The 23727-nt window shown below is 45.5% G+C and overlaps 1 protein-coding gene across 1 annotated transcript in view; it reads right to left on the bottom strand.

The window, feature by feature from the left end:
• Nucleotides 1–1615: 1615 nt before the first annotated feature.
• The window catches only part of znf609a (zinc finger protein 609a), a 31637-nt gene continuing 9525 nt past the window's right edge, over nucleotides 1616–23727 (bottom strand). Inside the window, exons 2-9 of the mRNA XM_083893473.1 lie at nucleotides 20938–21792; nucleotides 9054–9279; nucleotides 7862–7949; nucleotides 5504–7694; nucleotides 4613–4994; nucleotides 2967–3296; nucleotides 1864–1942; nucleotides 1616–1773 (exon numbers count right to left, since the gene is read on the bottom strand). Of these exons, the coding sequence (XP_083749599.1) occupies nucleotides 1869–1942; nucleotides 2967–3296; nucleotides 4613–4994; nucleotides 5504–7694; nucleotides 7862–7949; nucleotides 9054–9279; nucleotides 20938–21672 (4026 nt within the window). The 5' untranslated portion in view covers nucleotides 21673–21792 and the 3' untranslated portion in view covers nucleotides 1616–1773; nucleotides 1864–1868. The remainder of the gene's footprint in view (nucleotides 1774–1863; nucleotides 1943–2966; nucleotides 3297–4612; nucleotides 4995–5503; nucleotides 7695–7861; nucleotides 7950–9053; nucleotides 9280–20937; nucleotides 21793–23727) is intronic.

Here is a 23727-nt window from a genome sequence, read left to right as displayed (position 1 = left end):
AGCAGGAGGAGGAAGAGGAGGAAGCAGAAGAGGAAGAAGGAAAGAAAGAGGAGGAGATGGAGACCATGGATGAGGAGAAAGAGGAGGAGCAGGAAGATATGGAGAACAAGGAGGAGAAAGAAGAAAGGGAAGAGGAGGAAGCAGAAGAGGAGGAGATGGAGAACAAGGAGGAAGAGGAGGAAGCAGAAGGAGATGGAGAACAAGGAGGAAGAGGAGGAAGCAGAAAAGGAGGAGATGGAGAACAAGGAGGAAGAGACAGGTAGAGCAGGAGGAAGAAGAGGAGGAGAAAGAAGAAGAGGATGAATAAGAAGGAAAGAAAGAGGAGGAAGAGGAAGGGATGGAGAGCAAGGAGCAGGAGAAAGAGGAGGAGCAGGATGAAAAGAAAGACCAGGAGGAGCAGGAGATCTTCTTCCTGAAAGAAGAAAACTAAAACCAGTCAAACTGATCAAAACTTTATTTTTTTCTTCTGTCAACATTATTTTCATCGGAGATTTTGAGCAGAGCAGCAGCGCCTCCCTGTGGCCGCTCCGCCACACTGCACCTTACAATGATCTGCACTGACACTGTACACTGTTACTGACAGAAATATTCAGTTTAAAGCGATTTATTTGTTGAAAATATTCAAGAAGCAGAAGAGGAGGAAGAGGAGGAAGAGGAGGAAGAGGAGGAAGAGGAGGAAGAGGAAGAAAAATCAGAAAACGCTCAAACTACTGATTATTGGTTTTTATTATTGGACCTCGTCACAGTTAAACGATTCTTAATGTTTGTTAAAATAAAACCAGAAAAAAACACGTGTGACGTCTTGTTTACGTGCCGCGGTTAGCTCCGGCTTGTTTAGCAGTTAGCTCCTTTAGCACCATTAGCGTTAGCCTACAGTGGAACATATTTTAATATAAATATTGAATATTTCCTGGATCCTTTTTACAACTAGAATCGTGTCGTGGTTTGGGGATGATTGATTGATTGATTGATTGATTGACAGTCGGTCGTGTGAGTGACGAGCGCGTCAAAGGAATGAGGAGGCGGAGCTCGGCGCCGTTTCACCAGCTACAGGTTTAATATCAGATCAACAACAGTAGAAAAACAGAGGCTACAGACAAAAAGAAGAGTAGGAAACAGCATCAACAGGCTCTTTAAAATAATTCCTCTGTACAGTATTTACACACACACACACACACGCACACACACACACATACACAGAGTACAGTACAGCTACACACTGAGGAGGAGGAGAAGGGGGCGGGGTCAGTCAGTCTGAGGCAGCAGCTCCAGTCCCATCGCTGCCCTCTGATTGGTCCGTCCTCCTCCGCCCACAGCGCTTTTTTTTTTTTTTTTTTTAAATTTTAAATTTATTTTGTTTCTTAAAAAAAATTTCCGGTGAAGCCGAGACACGAGTGGGCGGGGTCAGGCTCTCAGAGGTCAAAAGGTCATGCTGAACCTCCCGCTTCGCCCCCCCGCACGAAACCCCGCCTCCCGACCAACGGCAGCTGCTGCTCTGCCCGACGGCGCCCAGTGACCCTGCCGCCTCTCTCGCTGTGGCTCCGCCCACCAGGTCTGTGGAGCCACGGCGCCGAACTCTGGGAGGCGGGGGGGGCGGGGGGGCGGGGGGGCTTCCTGTCTGGACGTCTAGGCGGAGAAATCAAACGAACACAAACGCCACGGAGGCTGATGTAGAATCAGAAGTGTTTTTCCTCATGTGATCCAGTCACATGACGGTGGAGGGTGTGTGGGCGCGAGGGGGGGGGGGGGGCGGAGTCAGCCAATCAGGTGTGTCTGCAGAAGGTGAGAAGAGAGGTGTGTGTTAACAACCAGCAGGTGGCGCTGCAGGACACTAAACTGTGTGTTCGCGCGCACATGTCTTACCGTTCTCACCTCCGTGCGGGGGGGTACATGGACGGAGCGGACGCTTGCTGACTGGCGACGATGGCGGAGGACGAGAGACCTGTGAACAAGAGAGAAGAAGAAGAAGAGCAGACGTCAGACGGAGGGAAAGTTTGTAAACCACTCACTCTCCCACACCAAAGCCCATAGAGAAAAACGACGATTTTTAGCTGATCTCCTGATTTGCGCTGCTGCTGCTACTGCTGCCTCGTGTGGTCACTTTGTGTCACTAAAATAAATCGGAATGAAGAATTTTAAAAGCCGAATTGACAAAATCAGTCATTGTAAGTCAGTGATGGAGGCAGCAGTGGATCAACAACTCCTGTGAACTCCTGTGTTGCTGTGATGCTAAAATCACTGATATTCTCTATGGGGTTTGGTGTGGGAGAGTGAGTGGTTTATAAACTTCAGTTTCCTGTTGTTAAAGTGCGTCTAACATGTCTTGATGTTCTTAAATATTAATATTAGACTCAATCTATAGATTTCTTTAGGTGAGTCTTTTTTTTTTCGAACAGAAAACACTCGTTTCTGTCCCACACCAAAGTCACTCACTCTCCCACACCAAAGCCCATAGAGAAAATCAGTGATTTTAACATCACAGCAACACAGGAGTTAACACGAGTCTTTGATCCACTGCTGCCTCCATCACTGACTTACCATGTCTGATTTTGTCAATTCGGCTTTTGAAATCCTTTGTTCAGATTTACATCAGTGACACAAAGTGACCACACGAGGCAGCAGTAGACCAGGAGCTCCTGTGTCCCTGTGAGCTAAAAATCACTGATTTTCTCTATGGGCTTTGGTGCAGGGATAGTTGGTCGAGTAAAACTTCAGTTTCCTGTTGTTAAAGTGTGTCTAACAGTGAGATAAAGACAGGAACATGTTATTAGAACACTGTAGACGTAAGCTGGGGTGGAATTGTGTTAAATCCTCTTTTTTTCATGTTTTAAATCTCCTGATTCTGATCCTCACAACTTTAAATCTCAGCTGACATACGGCGGATCAGTCTAAGAGTTACGGTAATCCTGTCAACAGAAGGGTGAAGGTCAAAGGTCAAGGAGAGGGCGCGCGCGTGCGCGTGTCACCTGAGGCATAGGACAGGTCGTACTGTCCCGACAGCAGCGGGTAACCCAGGTGATGGTGGGACGGGAGGATGCGTTGCGAGGGCGAGGATCGCGGCGGCCGCTCGCCGTCCCTCTCGCGCTCCCTCTCCCTGTCGTGCGGGGTCTTGTTGTCCTGGATGGACGGGGACTTGCTCTTGTACTGGCTGGCGTGCTGCTGCAGCAGGTCCAGGGCTTTGGCCTCGCCGCCGGGCTTCACCGTGGGACTGGAGCGCGAGGGTTTGTCGCCCTCGTCCGCCGCCGCCACCTTGCCCGCGTACGCCGAGAAGGAGTAGCCGGGCGGCAGGTACGAGCCTGACGGTACAGGGAAAACAAGACGTTAACGGAGAGAAGAGCACAACTGTGCTCAAGTTTGAGGAGCAAGAGGAGGAGTGGAGTCGCCCTCTGGTGGTTATAATATATATATATACAGGAAGACGATGTTCACTTTGATGAACAATCAATGTTTGAAATTGCAATAAATGACTTTTTCTACTCTATTCAAAACAAGGACCCACTATTAATCCATAAATTTAATCCCAAACTTGACTGATTTGTGACATAGAGCAAAGAAACCAGAACATATTCACATTTAAGTTGAACCTCGTTAACGGTGGTTAACGGCGTTTAACGTGCGCAAGCGGCGTCATCGTTAACGCATGACGTGTTTCCATGACGACTGACCCGGAAAAAGGACGCGTTTTACATCTTGTTTACTGGAGTACAGGCATCGTTTACCAGTTAGCTCCATTAGCGTTAGCCTACAGTGGAACTGGAGCGGTCTGTTTATTAAAAGGAAAAGAGCAGCGCTGAAAATAACCAGCGTAAACATGACATCAAGCGCGTCTTTTTCCAGTCAGTCATCATGCGTTAATGTGTGACATGTTTCCATAACGACTGACCCGGAAAAAGACGCGTTTAACATCTTGTTTACGTGCTGCGACACTGGAGTACAGGCACTGTTTACCAGTTAGCTCCGTTAGCTCCGTTAGCTCCTTTAGCGCCATTAGCGTTAGCCTACAGTGGAACTGGAGCGGTCTGTTTATAAAAGGAAAAGAGCGGCGCTACAAATAAAGTTGTTTTTAAAGTTTAGTGTTACTTTCGAGACTCATTTCAACAATCGGGAGTCACGTAAACATGTGGTACAGACGGGTAAAATGAACGTTGTTGGGAACGTTAACAGCGTCAACGCTAACATGTGTTAGCGCATGACGCGCTTCCATGACGACTGACTGGAAAAAGACGCATGTGACGTCATGTTCACGTGGTGCGGCGGCGGAATCCAGGTACAGTTTACCAGTAAGCGCATTTAGCACCATTAGCGTTAGCCTACAGTGGAACTGGAGCGGTCTGTTTATTAAAGGAAAAGTTTAGCGCTACAAATAACCAGCGTAAACATGCCGCCACACACGTCTTTTTCCGTTAACGGCGTCAACGTTAAAGCACGTTCGTGTGCCCGAGACTACTAATAATTGGTAAAATCTTCACCGCAATGTTTTACGGTTATTCTCTTGGCTGTGGCAACCGTACTAGCCCCGCCCCCCGCTCCTCAGAGCAGCAGTTCTCAACTTCCCCACCAGGCAAAGGTTTCATTTTGGATCCTGTTGTTCAACAAAGACCTGGGCTCTTACCGGGATAGTTCTGCATCATGACGGAGGGCATGCCTCTGTAGCCCGGGTGGCTGGGCTCGTAGCCCTGGCTGTAGGCGTACGGTCCGTGCATGTAGGGCATGTAGCCCTGGTGCTGTGCGAGGGGGGAGGAGAACTGCATGTGAGGGGGGTGAGCCTCCTTCACCGGCCCGCGGTGCTCCTCCGGCGGCAGCTGCGTCCTGGCCTCCACCGCCTCCTTCACCTCCTCTTTCTGGAGGACCTCCTTGGTCCGCGGCCTCTCCTCCTTCACCTTCCTGTCCCGCTCCCTCTCCCGCTCGTCCTTCCACCGCTCCTCCTCCTGAGGCTTGGGGGCCTCCGAGTACTTGTTAGGGTAGACGTACGGCCAGAGGCGTGAGTCGGGCTCCTGAGGAGAGAGGGAGGGAGGGAGGGAGGGAGGGAGGGAGGGAGGGAGGGAGGAGGACATGTGACACAATCATTAATATTTCCCATTAGTATAGCTCCTCCTCAAAGTGGCGGAGTCATAACTGATGAAGCTGAAAAGCAGTGCTGGGAACGCTAACGACGTCGACGCCGACGCGAACGCACATTAGCGCATGACGCGTTTCCATGGCGACTGACTGTAAAAAGAAGCGCGTGACGTCATGTTTACGGTTTACGCTAGCTAAATGTAGCGCTGCTCTTTACGTTTAATAAACAGACCGCTCCAGTTCCACTGCAGACACGCCAATGGCGCTAACTGCTAAACTGTGCCTGGACTCCACGTAAACATGACGTCACGTGTCTTTTTCCGGTTAGTCGTCATAGAAACGCGTCACGGGCTAATGTGCGTTAGCTTTGACGCCGCTAACGTGCCCAACACCGCTGAAAAGTAACTCTAAACAATAATCCGAGTGAGGCATTCATTAATTTTACCTGTCTGTACCACATGGCGGGCTCCACACCCGTCGGCCTGCCCGACTCCGCCCCTTGCTTTGCCTCCTCCTTCCCATGATGCCCTGCTTCACTCAGCTTCATCTTCAGACCCTCAGACTGGACGCTGGGGGCCTTGGCTTCCTCCGCCTTGGCCATGATGACGGACTTGGCCTGCTCGGACGACGACGATGACGACGACGACGGCAGCGGCGGCGGCAGCAGCTCTTTCGACTTGGTCGCGTTGAGCCCCGCCCCCTTGGCGGTGAGGTCGGTGAGGCTGGGGGCTCGGGTCAGCGTCGGGGGCACGGACGCTTTCTGCTTCCACTCGTCTTTCGCGGCCGCCTCGCGCTCCTTGCTCTCAGCCTTCTTGTCGGCCTGTCGCTGCCGCTCCTCGTACTGCTGGCGGTAGGCGGGGTTAGAGGCCAGCAGGTGGGCGTGGTACGCCTGGTCGGGCGAGTAGGAGTAGGGCGGTACATAGTACTGGTTGTAGTAAAGAGGCTGGGTGTACATGTTGGTGCGCTGCTGGATGACGGACGGCTGCTGAGGCCCAGGCTCCACCTTCCTTTCCTCCTGAGGCTCCACCTTCAGTTTGATCTCCTCGCCCACGTCTGGCTCCTCCTCCTTTTTCACCTTTACCTGAGCTCCCTCTGCGTGGGGCGGAGCCGCCGGTGCTGCCCCCGGGCTGGGGTTGGGGTAGCTGGGCGAGTAGTAGGAGTCGTAGTTGGGGTAATACGGCGACTCCTTGCTCTGCGGCTGTGGAGGAAACAGCGCCTTCTTGGCGCTCTCGCGAGGACTCTGCTCAGGCTCCGCCTTCACCTTCACGCCGTCCGCCCTTCCTTCGCCGTCTTCCCCGGCGTCGGAGATGTCGGAGTAGGCGGGGCTGTTGGTTTTGATGGACGCGTTGTCGGCTCCGTTCTGGTTGAGGTGGAGAGGCGGAGCCATGCCGGCCTCCATCCTGCTGGCCACGCCTATGGACGGGCTGGGGGCGTTGTCCGAGAAGCTGTAGATCTTGTCGGCCTCGGCCTTGATGCTCGCGAGTCGGCTCTGGTGAGCTTCCGAGGAGCCGTTGAGCATCGCATCAGACGGGTCAGAGTACGGGCTCCTCCCCTCCTCCGGCCTCCCCCCCTTGCACGCGGCCTTTGGGCTGTCCCCCTCCTTCCCGCCCTCCCTCTTTTTCTTGTCCTTTTTCTTCTTGTCCTTGGCGAGGGCGGGGCTGGAGGCGGGGTCAGTCAAAGGTGGGGGTTTGGGTTGGCTGTTTTTCATCTGGGGGCTCTTGGGGATGGACTGTACCACTGAGCCCAGAGCAGGGGAGGACGCCTGCAGGGCGTAGGGTGAGGGGGCTCCAGTGGCGGCGGGGGCGACAGGACGCCCTGGTTTCAGGCCTTTCTGGGCCACTTTATCGGGTTTCCCTCCGCCCGCCGCCTTCTTGGACTTCCTGTCGTCCATGCCGTCGTTGCTGGCCTCGTCGGTCAAACACGCCGCCTCCTCGCCGCCGTCCGTCACCTCCTGCTCCGCCTCCCCTGCCTTCTTCTTCCCCTTTGACGCCGTCTTCCCCGACGAGGGGGAGGGCGCGTCAAAGCCTCGCCCTTTGGGCGTCGTGGAGCGCGCCGGCGAGATGGCGGCGCCGTTGCAGGAGGCGGGGTCAGGGTGCAGGGCGGGGTCGTCGCCGTATTCGCTGTCCCCGTCCTGGTCCAGACGCACGTCGTGGTCGTTGTGGGCTCGGGCCTGGTGGTACTTCAGCCCGTTGATGTGCTTGTACTTCTTGTTGCAGTTGGGGTGGGGGCAGTCAATGAGCACGGGGGAGGGGCATGTGCGGTCCAGCTGCGGAGGTGGGAGGGGCTCGGGTTTACCTCCCAGAGGGCCGGGGGCAGCACCGGTGGAGTTAGTCCTCATGCGCTTGGACGCCTTGGTGTCCTCCGAGCTGGACGTGGGCTCCATGTCGGACGCAGGTTTCGTCTTCCTCTTGGCGGACGACGGGCTGGCCTTGGCGTCCTCGACGCCGCCCGTCGTCTGGCTGCCTCGCCGCCCTTTGCTGTTGGCGGCGGCTCCGCGCGTCTTGCTGCTGCCGCTGCCCTTGTTGTCCGACGAGTTGCTGTTGTCGTTGAGCGGCGTGTTGCTGCCGGGACGCATCCTCTTTCCCCGACCGCGGCCGCTCCGCATCTCCACGTCGCTGGTGGGCGACTCGCAAAACCTGGAGACGGGACGACGAGTACGTTAGCGACAGAAAGAGTGGGAAACGACGAGCGGATCAGGCTACGTCAGCCAAAACTACTGGGTTTTCATTTTTAGATAAGAAGTAAAAATATTACTTAAAAAAAATTCGAATGTAAACTCTGGTCACATGGTGTGTTTATATACCTTGGTGGGGCCCAGTCATGTCTAGTGCAGTCCAGCAGAGTTCCCACATACGTCTTATTTCTCCAGGTGACGTTCACAACCAGCATGCCTACACACACACGCACACATTAATAAAGTAAATTTTTTGCTTAGTTTCAATGATCAATAATATATAGTTTTATAAACGATGAACAAAAACTACATTTTGCAGAAAAGTCACAGTAAACCAAACAAACTGTTGTTTAACACACAAATAAACAAACAAACATGTTAGAGATATATGTCGTCACTTTGCATTGAAGAAAACAGAATTCAGAGCTGATATATCGGCATATTAGATACGGGCAAAAAGACCAATATTCCGATGTATCAGCAGTGATTTGCGTGTGACCAACACAGATATACGGTATATTAGGGATTATTCAGTAGCTGTGACGGTTGGACATGTGAAAAAGAATTTGAAACAAATGTTTTATCAATGACTGAATTTAGAAAAACAAATATGTGATCGATCCTGCAAAAGTGAGAACAATTTACCAGGGTCTTTGAATGCATCTCGTTAGCTCGACAAGATGTGAGCCCCACATGACAGTGCTCATGTCATAATGCTGAGATTAAAGTTAGAGCTCTGATATTAAAGTCATAATTCTGAAATTAAAGTTTAGAGCTCTGAGATTAAAGTCACAATTCTGAGATTAAAGTTTAAAACTCTGAGATTAAAGCTAAGAGCTCCCAGATTAAAGTTTAGTGCGCATAGATTAAAGTTAGAGCTCTAATATTCTCTCTGAGTTCTAAGAAATAAATAAGTTTAGAGCTCTGAGATTAAAGTCACAATTCTGAGATTAAAGTTTAGAGTTCCGAGATTAAAGTTATAGCTCTGATATTCTCTCAGAGTTCTAAGAAATAAATAAAACTGATAAAAAGGTCATAATTCTGAGATTAAAGATCCAGTACTAAGATTAAAGTTTAGAGCCCTGAGATTAAAGTTAGAGCTCCAAGATTAAAGTTCGAGTTCTGAGATGAAAAGAATAATTGAATATACAATGAATAATAACATTTTTGACAGAAATGCCCATCGCTAATGACAACTGTAGAGGGCGCTAGCACATAAATTGAGGAGGTAGCGGATTATTGAGCTTCTGTTTTAGTCGATAAAGAATAAAACACTTCCTCATTTATAATTTTTTTTTTTAAAAACACGTCAACAACTCACCGTCCTCCGTCTCCTGCCACACGATTCCCTCCAGGTTGACGCTGGTGCCTGGCTCACAGGGTCCCAGGCACTCCGGCTCAGTCGCCAGCGCCGCGTCCGCCGTGTTCACCGCCACCGAGCGCGTGCGGACCATGATCTGCTCGCAGGGCGACGAGATGTCGCTGTTGGTGACGGGGGCGAGGAGGTGGAGCGGAGGAGGCGCAGGGTCGGAGACCGGAGACTCCATCTGGAGGAGGAGGAGGAAGATGAAGAGGAAGAGGTTACATTACACCCAGACTGAGATTAAATTTAAGAGTTCTGAGATTAAAGTTAGAGCTCTGAAATTCTCAGAGATCTAAGAGAAAAAAGGTCACACTCCTGAGATTTAAGTCAGTTCTGAAATTAAAGTTGATTCCATAAACTAGTGCAGTGCCCGTAGGAAGTATGTATTCCTATAGCGGGAGCTGAAGAAGATTTATCAGTTATCGTAATGAATGATAAGAAAAGTTAAGGCTAAAATAATCAAACACTGTGAAACCTCATTAGGCACAATGCAAATGTGCCTAATGTTTTTATGAAGAAACTCAGCTCACTGTCAAAGTGCATCAGGGCAAATGGATCATTTCCTGAATTTCAAAAATTCATTAAAATTATTCCTTTGAAATTTTGCAAATATTTTCAACGGATCCTTGTTCAGGGTGATGCCGACTATTATGATGGTGAATTTCAAACAAATTCCGAGATACTTTTTTTTTTGCTGATGAGCCGCTGCCTGGTGCAGCATGATTAATCCGTGAAAATTAAAATTCCTCACAAAAATTTGGAAATCAAGGATGCACACCATCAGGCCATGCTCAACCCATATCCAAAGTCTTAGGGCAATCTGACTAACGGTCAGCGAGATATGCCTGTCACAGACTGACAGACAGAAGGACGCAACTTGCTTTATAGATAGATTAGAGCTCTGATATTCTCAGAGATCTAATAGAAAAAAGTCTCAACTTTGAACGACTTTAATCAATAACAACAGTTCATTTAGTCGTGTTATTCGTCTTACACGGGTCACATACTCTGGTTTATAAAGTAGAACAGTATTTCTTCATTTTCCTCCACAAACCACCACAGGAAGCTCGCGTGGCACAGTTTGAGAACCGTGGATCTAGACAAATACAACTCAACTCAAGCCTTCCACCTCTGTTTAAGAATTAAAATAATAATAATGATGATAATTAAACTGAAACATGGCCGCCTGGAATGCTGGGAAACCCCCTGAAGACTAGAAAACCTACCACACACACACACTCTGCACCTCCTGCTCCTCCTCTCCATTCACTCCGAGTATTCATTACAACAGAACACATTCCTTTCAAGGTCACTCCCTGAGTGTGAGAGGAGGAGGATTATAATACACTCTGCACTTCACAATCACCGAGTCTGTGTCAAAACGCACAAGCAAAAGCGACTGTGATGACAGGAAGTCAGCTGACCTGGTGACCCAGAGTGACAGGAAACACTTCCTCGCGCCCCTTTTTTCAGGCGCTTTGATGTCGCGCTGAGCAATAAATCAACATCATATCTAACACATCATGACAACTTTTCCCGCGGTTTTTTAAGGTTGTTGCACTGACAATCACATTTGTGAAACACACTAAATATACACAACAAATGCGCTATAGCACACAGGTATAGCATCATTGCTTCACACACACACATATCATACACAACTTTTTAAAGAATTTAAAGAAATAAAGCAGGTTTAATACACTACTTTTCAAAAGTTTGGGGTCACCTTTTCAATTTGGTTGTGTTTTCCATTAAAAGTCAGACTTTTATTCATGAAAATAGTTGCAAAATGAATAGAAAATATAGTCAAGACTTTGACAAGTTTAGAAATAATGATTTTTATTCAAAAAAAATCATTTTGCCCTTTCGTCAAAGTACCAGCTAAACCGTTTTCAGCTCTGCTAACATCATTGCACAAGGGTTTTATCATCATCCAATAGCCTTCTAACGCCATTAGCAAACACAATGTACCATCAGAACACTGGAAATCTCTATACACCTATGTACATATTATATTAAAAACCAGTGGTTTGCAGCTTGAATAGTCGTTTACCACATTAACAATGTATAGAGTGTATTTATGATTCATTTAATGTTAGATTCATTGAAAATAAAAAGAGCTTTTCCTTCAAAAATAAGGACATTTCTATGTGAGCCCAAACTTTTGAACACTGGCGTATGTAATATAATAATAAGAACACCATTACTGAACTAATCCAGTGTCCATCCCCTCCCTCCACATTGATCCTATAATCTGGTGGAAAACCATGGCGAGACTTATTGTAAAAAGACTGCGCTCCGTCTTCATCCTGACCAAGTTGGTAACCGTCGAGTAATCGGGAAACGAAGTCCAAGCTCTTTGCAGGACGATCACCGGGACGTCGAGTCGGCGACCGAGTTTATACCCGAATAGTCGCTAAAGCCGGAGGAGCTAAATGTGACCAAACAAGTCCGGGAAAAGCAGGACTATGAGAAGCTAAAGGACCACAACAGCTGTTCCAATACATTTAATTATTGGAAACCACTCAGATTTTTACCAAGGAATTATTTTCTCCCGGGTAAATAAGTTTGTGGGAATGTTGGTGGAAAAGGGGGCTAATGTGTCCACATACGCATACACCACCGCTCAAAAGTTTGGGCTCACCAATGAATATAACATGAAATTAATCATAAATACACTCTATACATTGTTAATGTGGTAAACGACTATTATAGCTGCAAACGTCTGGTTTTAATGGAATATGTACATAGGTGTATAGAGGCCCATTTCCAGTGTTCTAATGGTACATTGTGTTTGCTAATGACATTAGAAGACTATTGGATGATTAGAAAAGCCTTGTGCGATGATGTTGTCAATGTCTCGACTATATTTTCTAATCATGTTGCAACTCTTTTGATAAATAAAAGTGTGACCTTTAATGGAAAACACACAAAAAATTGTATATGTGAGCCCAAACTTGAGGAAACGGCACAATAAGTTTCATATTGGCCTCTGAAATGTTCTTCTCCAGGAGACTGATGGACTCTTCCCCCCTCACTGACCCCTCACAGACCACCTGGAACATTCTTGGTGTTTGTCTTCTAACCGTGAGGCCCTCACTGCTCACACACACACACACACTCAGAATGTTAGAAATGAAACAGGTTAGAAGCTCTTTTTCTACAGAAACTGTGACCCTGGGGGGGGGGGGACACAATTATCCTCTGTATGATAATGAATATATTTAATATTATTGAAACTGTACTAAAAACAAGTTTGATATTGTTATTTTTAATTACTGAACTTTGAGAACACAAACAAACACGACATTTGTTTGCAGAAAATGTAGTAATTCGGTCATTAGTCACGAGTCATTCTGAGCTTTTTAGCTCACTGTCAAAGTGCATCAGGTTAAGAGGTTTGCAAATATTGTTCAGGGCGATGCCGACTATTATGATGGTAAAGTCATTCCGAGATACTTCAAATAAATTCATTTCCTGAATTTCAAAAATTGGTAAATTTTCCCACACAATAAAAATTATCTTCTGTATGATAATTCATATTTTAAAAACAAGCTTTAATATTGTTATTTTTTAATTACTGAACTTCGAGAACGCAAACTAATACGACACTTGTTTGCAGAAAATGTTGTAAAATGCTGATTGACGTGGAAATAATGATGCTCTCGAATGTCTGGTTTCGTCCACAAAGCTAAATGATTACATTCCAAAGGTCTCTTTGTTATTTGGAGCAAAGAAACCAGAGATTATTCACATTTAAGAGGCTGAAAATCAGCAAAAACCTGTTTATTTATTCAATGAAATCACAAAGTCATTATCAAAATCATTGCAGTCAAAACTGAAGTTGAAATAAGAATGATCAATAAATCACCAGGTCCTGGAATGACTGGAATGAAGCAGGCGAGCCCAAAATATGAATCACTAGGGACTTCCGGTTGCGCAATGGTGGAGTGAGACGTGATTGCGATAGCTCTGACATATTTGTCTTTATTATAACACAAAAGTATGTAAATCCGCTCTAAAGATCCTCGGAACGACGGAAAGAAACACACACAAGAGGAACACTGAGACCGACATAGACAACGATGTCGAAAAAAGGAAGAAATAAGAAATACGGCGAACAAGAACTAGGCCCTGCTCAGTCCTCGGATTTGAGTGACACAGCCCAGCCAACCGATGATATGAATGACGAAGCTGACCCTCCAAACCGTACGGTGCTTGCCGCTATTGCTGCCTTACGAAGTGAAGTTGCCCAGATTAAGGAGGATATATGTACGTCCATAGATGCACGAATACAAACTGTCTGCACTGAACTAAGAGGTGAGCTAGCTACAACTAAAAAAGAGCTTCAGACTTCTGTTACAGAACTTGAAGGGATCACAACCTCGCACGAAAAAACTATTAAAGACCTAGAGAGATCAGCCACATCCCAGTCCGACGATATTACTACTCTTCAGCGTCAAGTAACACGGTTGAATTCTGAAGTGGAGAAATTAGTCAGTAATTGTGAGGACTTAGAAGGGAGGTCAAGACGACATAATATTAGAATTATCGGAATCCCAGAAGGGGCAGAAGGATCATCCACCCCACGCGACTTTGTCGCTAGCCTTCTACAAGAAGTGCTAGCTCTGGAGGCTAAGCCACTTATTGACCGGGCACACAGGACCCTCCGCCGAAGACCTGACCCACAAGAGCCTCCAAGACCCATCGTTCTGAGACTTCACTACTATCATGTGCTAGAAGGCATAATGCGGAAAGCCATTGCGGCAAAACAACTTTTCTATGAAGGCAAAAGAATCCAAATCTTTCCCCACTACCCCCCAGCCATAGCTAAGCGCAGGGCGCTATTCAATCGCGCCAGGGGGCTGCTGCGAGACAAGCCCGGTGTCAAATATGGTCTACTATACCCTGCAAGACTACTGGTTACGGTCAACGGAAGACAAGCTTCCTTCACAGACCCCAAAAAAGCCGAAGACTACGCCGAAGGACTCTTTGCTTCAGGACCGTTGACATCGGCAGAGGATAATATGACATCGCAGGAATAGTTTTCGTCCTGTCGCTGGCTGATGGCTTAGTGGCTAGTGCACAATTGCTTTCCAGACTTGATTAACGTTAGCCTACATGATGGTAAGACTGCACATTTCTAAATTCTACACTCCAAGAAGGGTTCTGCGCCATTTGTAAACTTACAGAAAGACTGTACTTTTTAAATCTGGTGAGAACCTATATGCTAACATAAACGTCATTGTGTTACTTTCTAGTACTTGTTGTGTGTGAGTGCTAGCCTACCTTGTTCCGTTTTGGTTATTGTAAGAAGGCCTTGACTAGGATATTTTCTGTTTAAATCTAAATTGTCATAATATCTTCTTTTGTTCTAAACAAATATGATAAGGAGGGGAGTTTCAGTAATATACCAAGATCTGAGTGTTCCTAAATCAGACTCTGTCTAAATGTGTTCCTATGGAAAGTTCTGTTAATTTTGATTGAAATTAATGTTATGTGAATACAGCATACAAATATTTTATGTTTGATTTTGAATCCACGATGGCTTTGGTTCAGAGCAAATAGGTTAATAGACTTGAAACAGAAGAAAATATGTTTAAGTTTATACGCAACTTCTAATAATATATACCCCCCAATTGATTAGCTAATTAGGTGCAGGGAAGTTACACTTGCCTTAATGTTCGTTTGTTTCCCTCTTTCCAAACAAGTTCATTTGGATTAACTCTCAGAGCTATTAGAAGTTAGGTCATGTACACGGAAGCAAGCATGATATACAGTATTTGTTATTTTTTCCTGTTTTATTTTATTTCTGTATTTTTTGTATTATTTGGCTGTGCTAAGACTCGCGCCACTCACTTTGACTTGGCTAGAGCAACTTGGTTTGACTTTTTTTTTATTATTATTATTGTGTGGTTCTGGTTGACATGGGAAGGGAGGGTTGGGATGGGGAAGGTAGCTTCAGTGGCTATTGGATACCGTGGTGTTGGGGGGTGGGAGGGATATGAAGACCCTACAAATAGATTTCAGAGGAAACCAGTACTGCTATGTGTTCAAAATCAAGTAAACAGTGCTTATGCAAGATACTATGAATGACAACACTAGGGCATTAAGAAATCTTAGGTTTTCTAGCTGGAATGTGCGTGGATTGAATCACCCTGTCAAAAGAGGGAAGATTTTATCTCATCTCAAGACGCTTACCTCAGATATTATGTTTCTGCAAGAAACACATTTGACTAATAACTCACACAATAGACTTAGGGCAAAGTGGATAGGAGAGATTTTTCATTCTACATTTCCAAGCAAAGCAAGAGGTGCAGCCATTTTAATTAGAAAGGGTGTACCCTTCTTACATGGGAAAACAGTGTCTGATAAAGAGGGCCGCTTTATCATAGTGATTGGAGAAATTTACAACATCTCACTCACCCTGGTCAATATATATGCTCCTAACATAGACAACCCAGCATTCTTCCAGAAAGTTTTTTCACTAATACCGGATATTTCACAAACAAATTTGATTATCGGAGGGGATTTTAACACTGTCCTAGATGCGCATCTTGATAGATCTTCCACAAGAAATTCCCCCAAGAACGCCAGTAGTGAATTTCTAAACTCTTATATAAATAATGCAAATATTTTAGACATATGGAGGATAATGAATCCCTCAGGTAGAGATTACTCATTCTACTCACCTGTGCATAATTCATACAGTAGGATTGACTTCTTTCTAGTGGATGGTAGACTTGCACCTTTTGTACTGGATATACAATATCACAGTATTGTGATTTCAGACCACAGCCCTGTTTCCTTTTCTTTGCATTTAGACAACATGGATAAACCGCATTCCTCTTGGAGGCTAAATCCCCAACTTTTTACAGATAAAAATTTTCGCCAATATCTAAAAGAACAAATCTCCTTGTATTTTGAGAAGAACGACACCCCTGATATCTCCCCTTCCACCCTCTGGGAGGCATTTAAAGCTTTTATTAGGGGTAGCATAATTTCATTTGAGGCAGCAAGGAAAAAAGAAAACAGGACCAAATTAAAAGATTTGGAAGAGCAGATCAAGACCTTGGATAATATAAATGCTCACTCCCCGTCTATAGTCCTTCATAGAGAAATAGCAACACTAAAATACAAATACAACCAAATTATGTCTGAGAAAATAAGCCGGGCTTTTTTGTATGCCAGACAGAGGTTCTTTGAATTTGGTGATAAGCCGCATAGACTTTTAGCTCGACAGCTCCGAAAAATGGAAAATGATAAGACTATACACAAAATAAAAGCGAAAGATAACACAATACTTACAAAACCTAAAGATGTTAATAACAGGTTCCTTGAATTTTACACTGATCTGTATACTTCCAAATCCACCTCAAACCCGAGAACAGTTAATGATTTTTTGGATAAGTGCAAACTCCCCAGATTAAATAGTAGAGATTGTGAGTTGTTGAACGATGAGCTTACAGTGGAAGAGGTTCAGGTAGCCATCTCTTCGCTAAAAGGCTGTAAATCTCCGGGCCCTGACGGACTCTCTGGAGAGTTATATAAAGCGTTTAGTGAAGAATTGTCTCCTTATTTACTGAGAGTATTTGAACATGCCCAGACAACAGGTGCTTTGCCCCCAACTCTGACTGAAGCGGTGATCACAGTAATACATAAAAAAGGGAAAGATCCAGAGGAGGCTGGTGCATACCGTCCTATTTCACTCCTCAATGTCGATGGGAAATTATTTGCTAAAATACTAGCTAACAGACTCAATCCCCTACTAGAGAAACTAATTCATTCAGATCAGACCGGTTTTATACCTAAAGGAAACTCCACCTTTAATCTTTGGCGTCTCTTTAATATTCTATACACAAAGAGAGAATTAACCTCTGATCTTGTTGTACTTGCGCTGGATGCCGAAAAAGCGTTCGATCAGATCGAATGGCACTACCTATTTGAAGTCCTTAGAAGATTCAATCTTGGGAACAGATTTCTGTCATTAATTAAACTCCTTTACCAAAACCCCACAGCCAAAATCCTAACCAATCGGACGTTATCTTCCCCAATGAAACTGGACAGGGGGACAAGGCAGGGATGCCCTCTGTCGCCCCTAATTTTTGCCCTTGCTATTGAGCCGCTGGCTCAAAGTATTAGACTTGACCCCCAGGTACATGGATACACAACCAGAGACACAACTAGTAAAATATCACTGTATGCAGATGATATTCTCCTCTACATAACACGCCCACAAATCACTATACCGCTACTTCTGGACAAAATCAGTTTCTTTGGAACCTTCTCAGGCTACCGAATTAACTGGACTAAGAGTGTTTTAATGCCAGTCAACATGAATGATCTGTCACCCCTGAGCAATTTCCCCTTTAAAATTGCCTCAGAAAAATTCACTTATCTGGGGATAGAAGTAACAAAACAATGCACCTCTCTCTTTGAAGAAAACTTTCTCCCTCTCATAGAAAGACTACGCTCCAAATTACTTTTTTGGAATTCTCTTCCAATATCTTTGATTGGGAGAATTAATGCTATAAAGATGGTGTTTCTGCCGCAATTGTTATATCTTCTCCAAAATATTCCAATCTTTCTTAAAAAGTCATTTTTTAAACGGCTGAATTCTTTGATTACTCCTTTTTTGTGGGAGCACAAAATCCCTAGAATAGGCTTGAAATATCTTTGCAAACCTAAACATCTAGGAGGATTAGCACTCCCAAATTTTTTATTCTATTACTGGGCCTCAGCAATTAAGACGTTCACTTTCTCTCTTAATACCTCAACACACCCACCTAATTGGCTACTGATGGAACAGGAGGACTGTCATCCTTATTCATTGTCTGCAATCCTGCTGGCCCCAACTAATATAAGTAAATTATTATACAATAACAATCCTATTATTCACAACATGATCCGTATCTGGAAACAAATCAGATCCCACTTTAGGCTCAAACCTATTTCTCAGGCCTTGGCCATAGATAGAAATCCCACTTTTACCCCTTCCAGAATGGGCGGAGCATTCTCTGTCTGGAGTCAGAAAGGTATTAAATTTGTTGGAGATCTATATATACAAGGTGTTTTTGCCTCATTTTCACAACTAAAGCAGAAATACGAATTAGGAAATAACAATTTTTTTCAATATTTGCAAATCAGGGATTATATACGAAAACATGTAAAGGAGTTTCAGATAGAGTCGAGAACATCAATAGATGATTGTTTGAAACTATCATCAAGACTACCAAAATTGATTACACACATTTATCATACTCTCTTATCATTAAGCTCCCCCTCTCCCAACATACATAGATGCAAATGGGAAAAAGAACTTGGTGAACCAATTACAAATGAGCTATGGAACAGCGCCTTGGAAAAGATTAATACCTGCTCTTTCAGTGCAAGACACTGTCTCATTCAATTTAAAGTTATCTATAAGTTACACTTTTCAAAGGAAAAACTACATAACATATACCCAGAAATATCACCTATGTGTGATAAATGCAACTCCTCTGTTGCAACTCACCTTCATAGTTATGCTTTGTGCCCAAAAATTTATTCTTTTTGGTGTGATGTTTTCGGTATAATGTCTGACGTCATGGGAACAATGATTGAGCCAGATCCTATACTCATTGTTCTTGGTGTATCTGAAACTTTCAGGACATTCTCCAAAGCACAACAGCGTTTTATTTCATATTGCCTCATAATAGCAAAGAAACTGATCCTCACATTATGGAAGAATGTAAACGCACCCACATCAAAGTTGTGGCTAGACAGCCTTACAAATACACTCCATCTAGAAAGGATAAGACACATCCTGAAAGACAGACTTCAACATTTTGATAAAACCTGGCAACCCTTCACATCATACCTTACACAAACTCAACGCAACAGCCCATCTTATAATATGCAGTAAGCAGCGTTGACGCAGTTTAGAGTAGGGTCTTCGGGGGGGGGGGGGGGAGGGTGGGTCCTAGTCAACCTGATATGTCCTTTATGTTACATTGTCTATTTTGTTTGTTTTCTATGTTTTGTTTTGTTTTCTCTGTTGTGTTTTATCAGCATACAATATCCTCTTCGATTTTGTGAGCATACTTATAAGCAAAAAAAAAAGGAGCCTGAAATGTATTAATGATTGTACCTGTATCTTGAATGCTCAATAAAATATATTTGAAAAAAAAAAAAATATGAATCACTAGGACTGTATGCTGACAGGCTAAGTCGGGATTATTCTGAAAATGGAAATTAGAGCGTGTTCTGAATTTAAAAAAAAAGTGTTTTTAAGCTGCTGCCGAGAGTGTGAGAGCGTCTGAACAGGTCGTCCATCACCTGCTGAGGAACCATGTGACCCGACGAGCCGTCGCAGTGTCGGACATGTGACTCGCTCCGCTCTTCCAGGAAACCCCTGGCCGCGGAGCCGAGGTGTCGAGATTCTTCGCTTTAATTTACGTTTGCTGGCCGGAGCGCCGAGCACCGTCCTCCTCCTCCTCCTCCTCCTCCAGCGTGACACGACTCCATGAGCTTCTGCTTCCCAGAAAGCATTTTCCAGAGCTCCACGCTGTATGTGGTGGGATTTATGTGCAGGTCCAGAGTAAAACCTGGGCACGGATCATTGGTGCTCTGTGCCTCAGTACTTCACAGGCTTTAGTTTGCAGTCGTTTTCCACTTTTCCTCCGTGTGTTCCCGGCCAAAGAAATGATTCCAAACACTGTGGCTATTGTCAGTGCAACAGATCATTTATGACGGGCTGAATTAAATCAACTGCTCTGACTCATCCAGCGTGGACGAGATCATTATTGTGATCAGGGGTGCGTCAAAAATATTGATTTGGTGATAAAAGAAAATAGAAAATATTAGAAAAAATATTAGAAAATATTCACATTCAGAGATTAGAACATGTTCACATTCTGAGATTAGAAAATATTTTCTAGGGATGCACCGATCCACCTTTTTTCACTTCCAATCCCGATATCGGACTTTAGATAGCTGCCGATACTCCGATACTATTCCGATATGGATGCTCTGTTTGCTTTAATATTATTATCATTGTTTTTGTCATCATTTTGATTATAACCCTTTAATAAACTCCTTTATACAGCCAAGTGTGATATGTACGACTTTTACAACGTTTACAGCGACTTTAACAACGTTTACAGCGACTTTACAGACCCCTGGCGACACTCACACTCACACTCACACACGCACACACACACACACACACACACACACACACACACACACACACACACACACAGTGAATGTTCAATCTCCAAACACAACGCGATGCCGCCGTTTTAAATAAATAAATAGCGTCTCCGTGTTAATCATTGATTTCACCGGACATTTTGGCTGGGGATATTTTTTTTACGCCAGCTAAATTCACGTGACACCAGCCATAAATGGCATATATACCGGCTAACGTGAACCCTGGCTTGAAGGAGTGTGACCAAACTTGAGATCTCTTTTCAGTTTTTTGTCATCAAATGGAGCAAAGAAACCAAAACATATTCACATTTCCGAAGCTGAAATACCAGAAAGCATCAGGATTAATTCACCCCGAGATGTTTGACTGCAGGTTTAAACCGTGAAGAATCTGTTTAACGCGTCAGCGCTGAGACACCATTTAACCATTTAACAAACCAAAGAAAGACGTGTGTTAGCTAAAGTCAACGTTATATTAACAATATTTATTTGAACACCTTTTATGGCCGTTTCCTAATGGAAAAGTGTGTAACGGCAAGATAACACAGCCATGTCTTCACTGAGCTCACAAGTGAAATGAAACAATTATCACATTTAAGACAGTGAAAAAACATAATTTCTTAGATTAAATGAAGGCGTGTGCTCATCTCACCTTTTCACCACTGACCAGTTTCTTCAGATTTCGACACTCTCCTCCGTCCACCTCCTCCTGCTCCGTCGCCATGGCGACCGGCTGGCAGATTCCCGTCGAGTCCAGTGCCATAATGTTCCCTAGCTGCTCGCTCACAGCTAATTCGGGGTTTTGTTGGCCCTCAAACGGGCCGCTGCGAGGGGCCCCCAGCGGCAGAACGGGGGCCCCTGACTCTTTCTCAGTGCTTACCACTCCTGTGGCCACAACCTCCATTTTCTCCTTCTTACTCTTCCCAGACACACCGTCCTTGTCCTTTTTCACAGTGGGGAGGGTGCGCGAGGGTTTACTCAACTTGTCAGTTCCCTTGGGCGGGGTGGAGTTAGGGTTCTGGGGGGGCGGGTCCGCAGAGACGCGACCCGGAATCTCCTTCTTGGCTCCGTCCGAGACCGGGGCTTTGACGCCGTCCTTAGAGTTCTTGCTGCGCTTGGATTTGGATTTGCTCTCTTTGCCCTGCGCAGCGACCACAGGGCTAACAAACTTTATATTGTCAGGTAAAGCAGCCACAGCGCTGGGGGGGCCTCCCAAGCCCCCGCCCTCCTTACTGCTCGACATCTCTAGTTTATCCTTTTCCAAGTCGGCGTCGAGGTCAATGATCAGATTGCCAACACCGATATCCCACTCATCGCCACTGTCGTACGTGTCCACCGCGTTGGAGTCCACACCTTTCCCGCCTGCAGGGCCGCTGCTGAGGGACATCTTAGTAGGAGCGTCCCGGAGCGTCGCAGGAGGGCCACAGGAGGGCCGCGCTCCTCCCAGCCGCAGGACGCCTCCTCAGGGCAGGACCCCGCGCCTCCTCCCTGCTCCCCACATCGCCTCCTGCACACAGAAGAGCAGCTGGGATTATTTTCAGGAATGGAATCAAGCTTCAAGCAGATCACAGAGTCAAGTGTTTTGTGGTTTTTAAAAGGCTTTGAATGCAAATGTGAGCATCTAGTCTGGTGGAAACGGGCCGGGTTTAGAGTAGGAAGCGGCCACAATATTCCATCATGAAATCACACTACAGATATTGATGAAATTTCATAGAATTTCAAACCAACAGCGGTGTTTAGTTAATAATATGTCACAATTAAAACTTAGATGATCTGTTTAACTGAACTGTTTAATCCAAGATGGCAGCCTTCCCGTAGGACTTACGGCAAAGTGGTAATTGACTTTTTGGACCGCCATGACATGAATAACGTGCGTACCAATTTTCGTTCATGTACGTGAAACTTTTTTTTTTCTCCCATTTTCGTTAGCCCCTCCCACCGTTTCGTCGAAGGACTTTGAGACGTAAATTTAAATATCTTTCAACTTCTGGGGGCTTCTCGGCTGCTGTGACCTGTCACTTCCTGTTGAAGTGGCAGGGGGTGGTTTTTAACTGTAGTCGCGCTAGCGGCGCTAAAAGGAGCTAATGCAGCTAACGGAGACAACTGGTAAACGGCGCCTGGTCTCAAGTGTCGCGGCACGTAAACATGTCATGTGTTAACACGCGTTAAGGCATGCCACCGTTTCCATGACGACTGACTGGAAAAAGTTGTGCATGACGTCATGTTTGCGTGATTGTGAAAATGAGTCTCTAAAGTAACGCTAAACTTTAAAAACAGAGGCACACATACGCAGTACACAGCAACGCTGCTTATTTGTTAGCGCTGCTCTTTTCCTTTAATAAACAGACCGCTCCACTTCCACTGTAGGCACGCTAACCGGCGCTAAAAGGAGCTAATGCAGCCAGCGGAGCTAACTGGTAAACGGTGCCTGGACTCCGGTGTAGTGGCACGTAAACGTGACATCATTTGCGTCTTTTTCTGGTCAGTCGTCAAGGAAACGTTCTGATAGAGAAACAGTCTGATAGAACTAATTTCTTTAGATAAAACCTCGCAACTCTTCATCTCTGCTCTGCACATAACCCACATTCAGTCCTTTTTTACGATGAAAAGTCCAATTTTAGTCAGACTAAGACAACAATTTGGTTCTCTTAATGTCATTGAAAACACGTCAGTCCAATTAAAACCGAGCTTAGTCGGACTAACATACCTGGCATAATGTGATTTATAGTCCGATTACTCTTTGCGCTTTTATACTTAGTCGGACTAAGATTCAGCGCCACCTACGGAGGCAGAGTCAGACTTACACGGTGTAAATTGTCCATTTGTCTGTATGATCTTATCACAGGTACCTAGAGACTCACACACCAGGTGTCATTGAACATGAACTGCTGCAGTCAGACTTTAACACTAACACCGAAGAACATAGGTCATGCAGAAGCAGCCAGACTGCAGACCGGAGCTCCACTGAACAGACCGAGCCAGGCCGGTCTGAGCCGAGCTCTTCGCCAGCAGCAGAACAAATCATCTGCTCGGATGGAAACTTGGCCGGGCCCCGGCGTAACTCAACTCGACGCAGATGAGCCCGAGCGCTAGCAAGCGTCTTCTGACTCTGTAAACTACATCCCTGTCCCCCGGCAGAGTGATTCCTCGCCCAGAACCCGAGGGGCTGTCAGAGCGTCTGATGATTTACACCAGGCCGTGGAGGAGGAGGAGGAGGAGGAGGAGAACCACTGCTGCTGCTAATGCTGCTGCTGCTCGGGCTCTGTGTGGACTGATGGAGAACTGGTTCTAAAGTGGTTCAGGAGGACCGGACCTTGGAGCAGGTGGAATGAAAGTTACTCGAAACGAAATGACTGAACTGCCCACGTCATATAAAATCCGGGGGTGGCACCACGTGACTTTTACGATACAATACTGGTGTCAGACAGTCATTTTAGAGCGT

Source organism: Microchirus variegatus (genome assembly GCF_963457635.1).
Source record: "Microchirus variegatus genome assembly, chromosome: 8".
Taxonomy (NCBI): domain Eukaryota; kingdom Metazoa; phylum Chordata; class Actinopteri; order Pleuronectiformes; family Soleidae; genus Microchirus; species Microchirus variegatus.
This window is presented reverse-complemented; position numbering and strand designations above follow the sequence as displayed.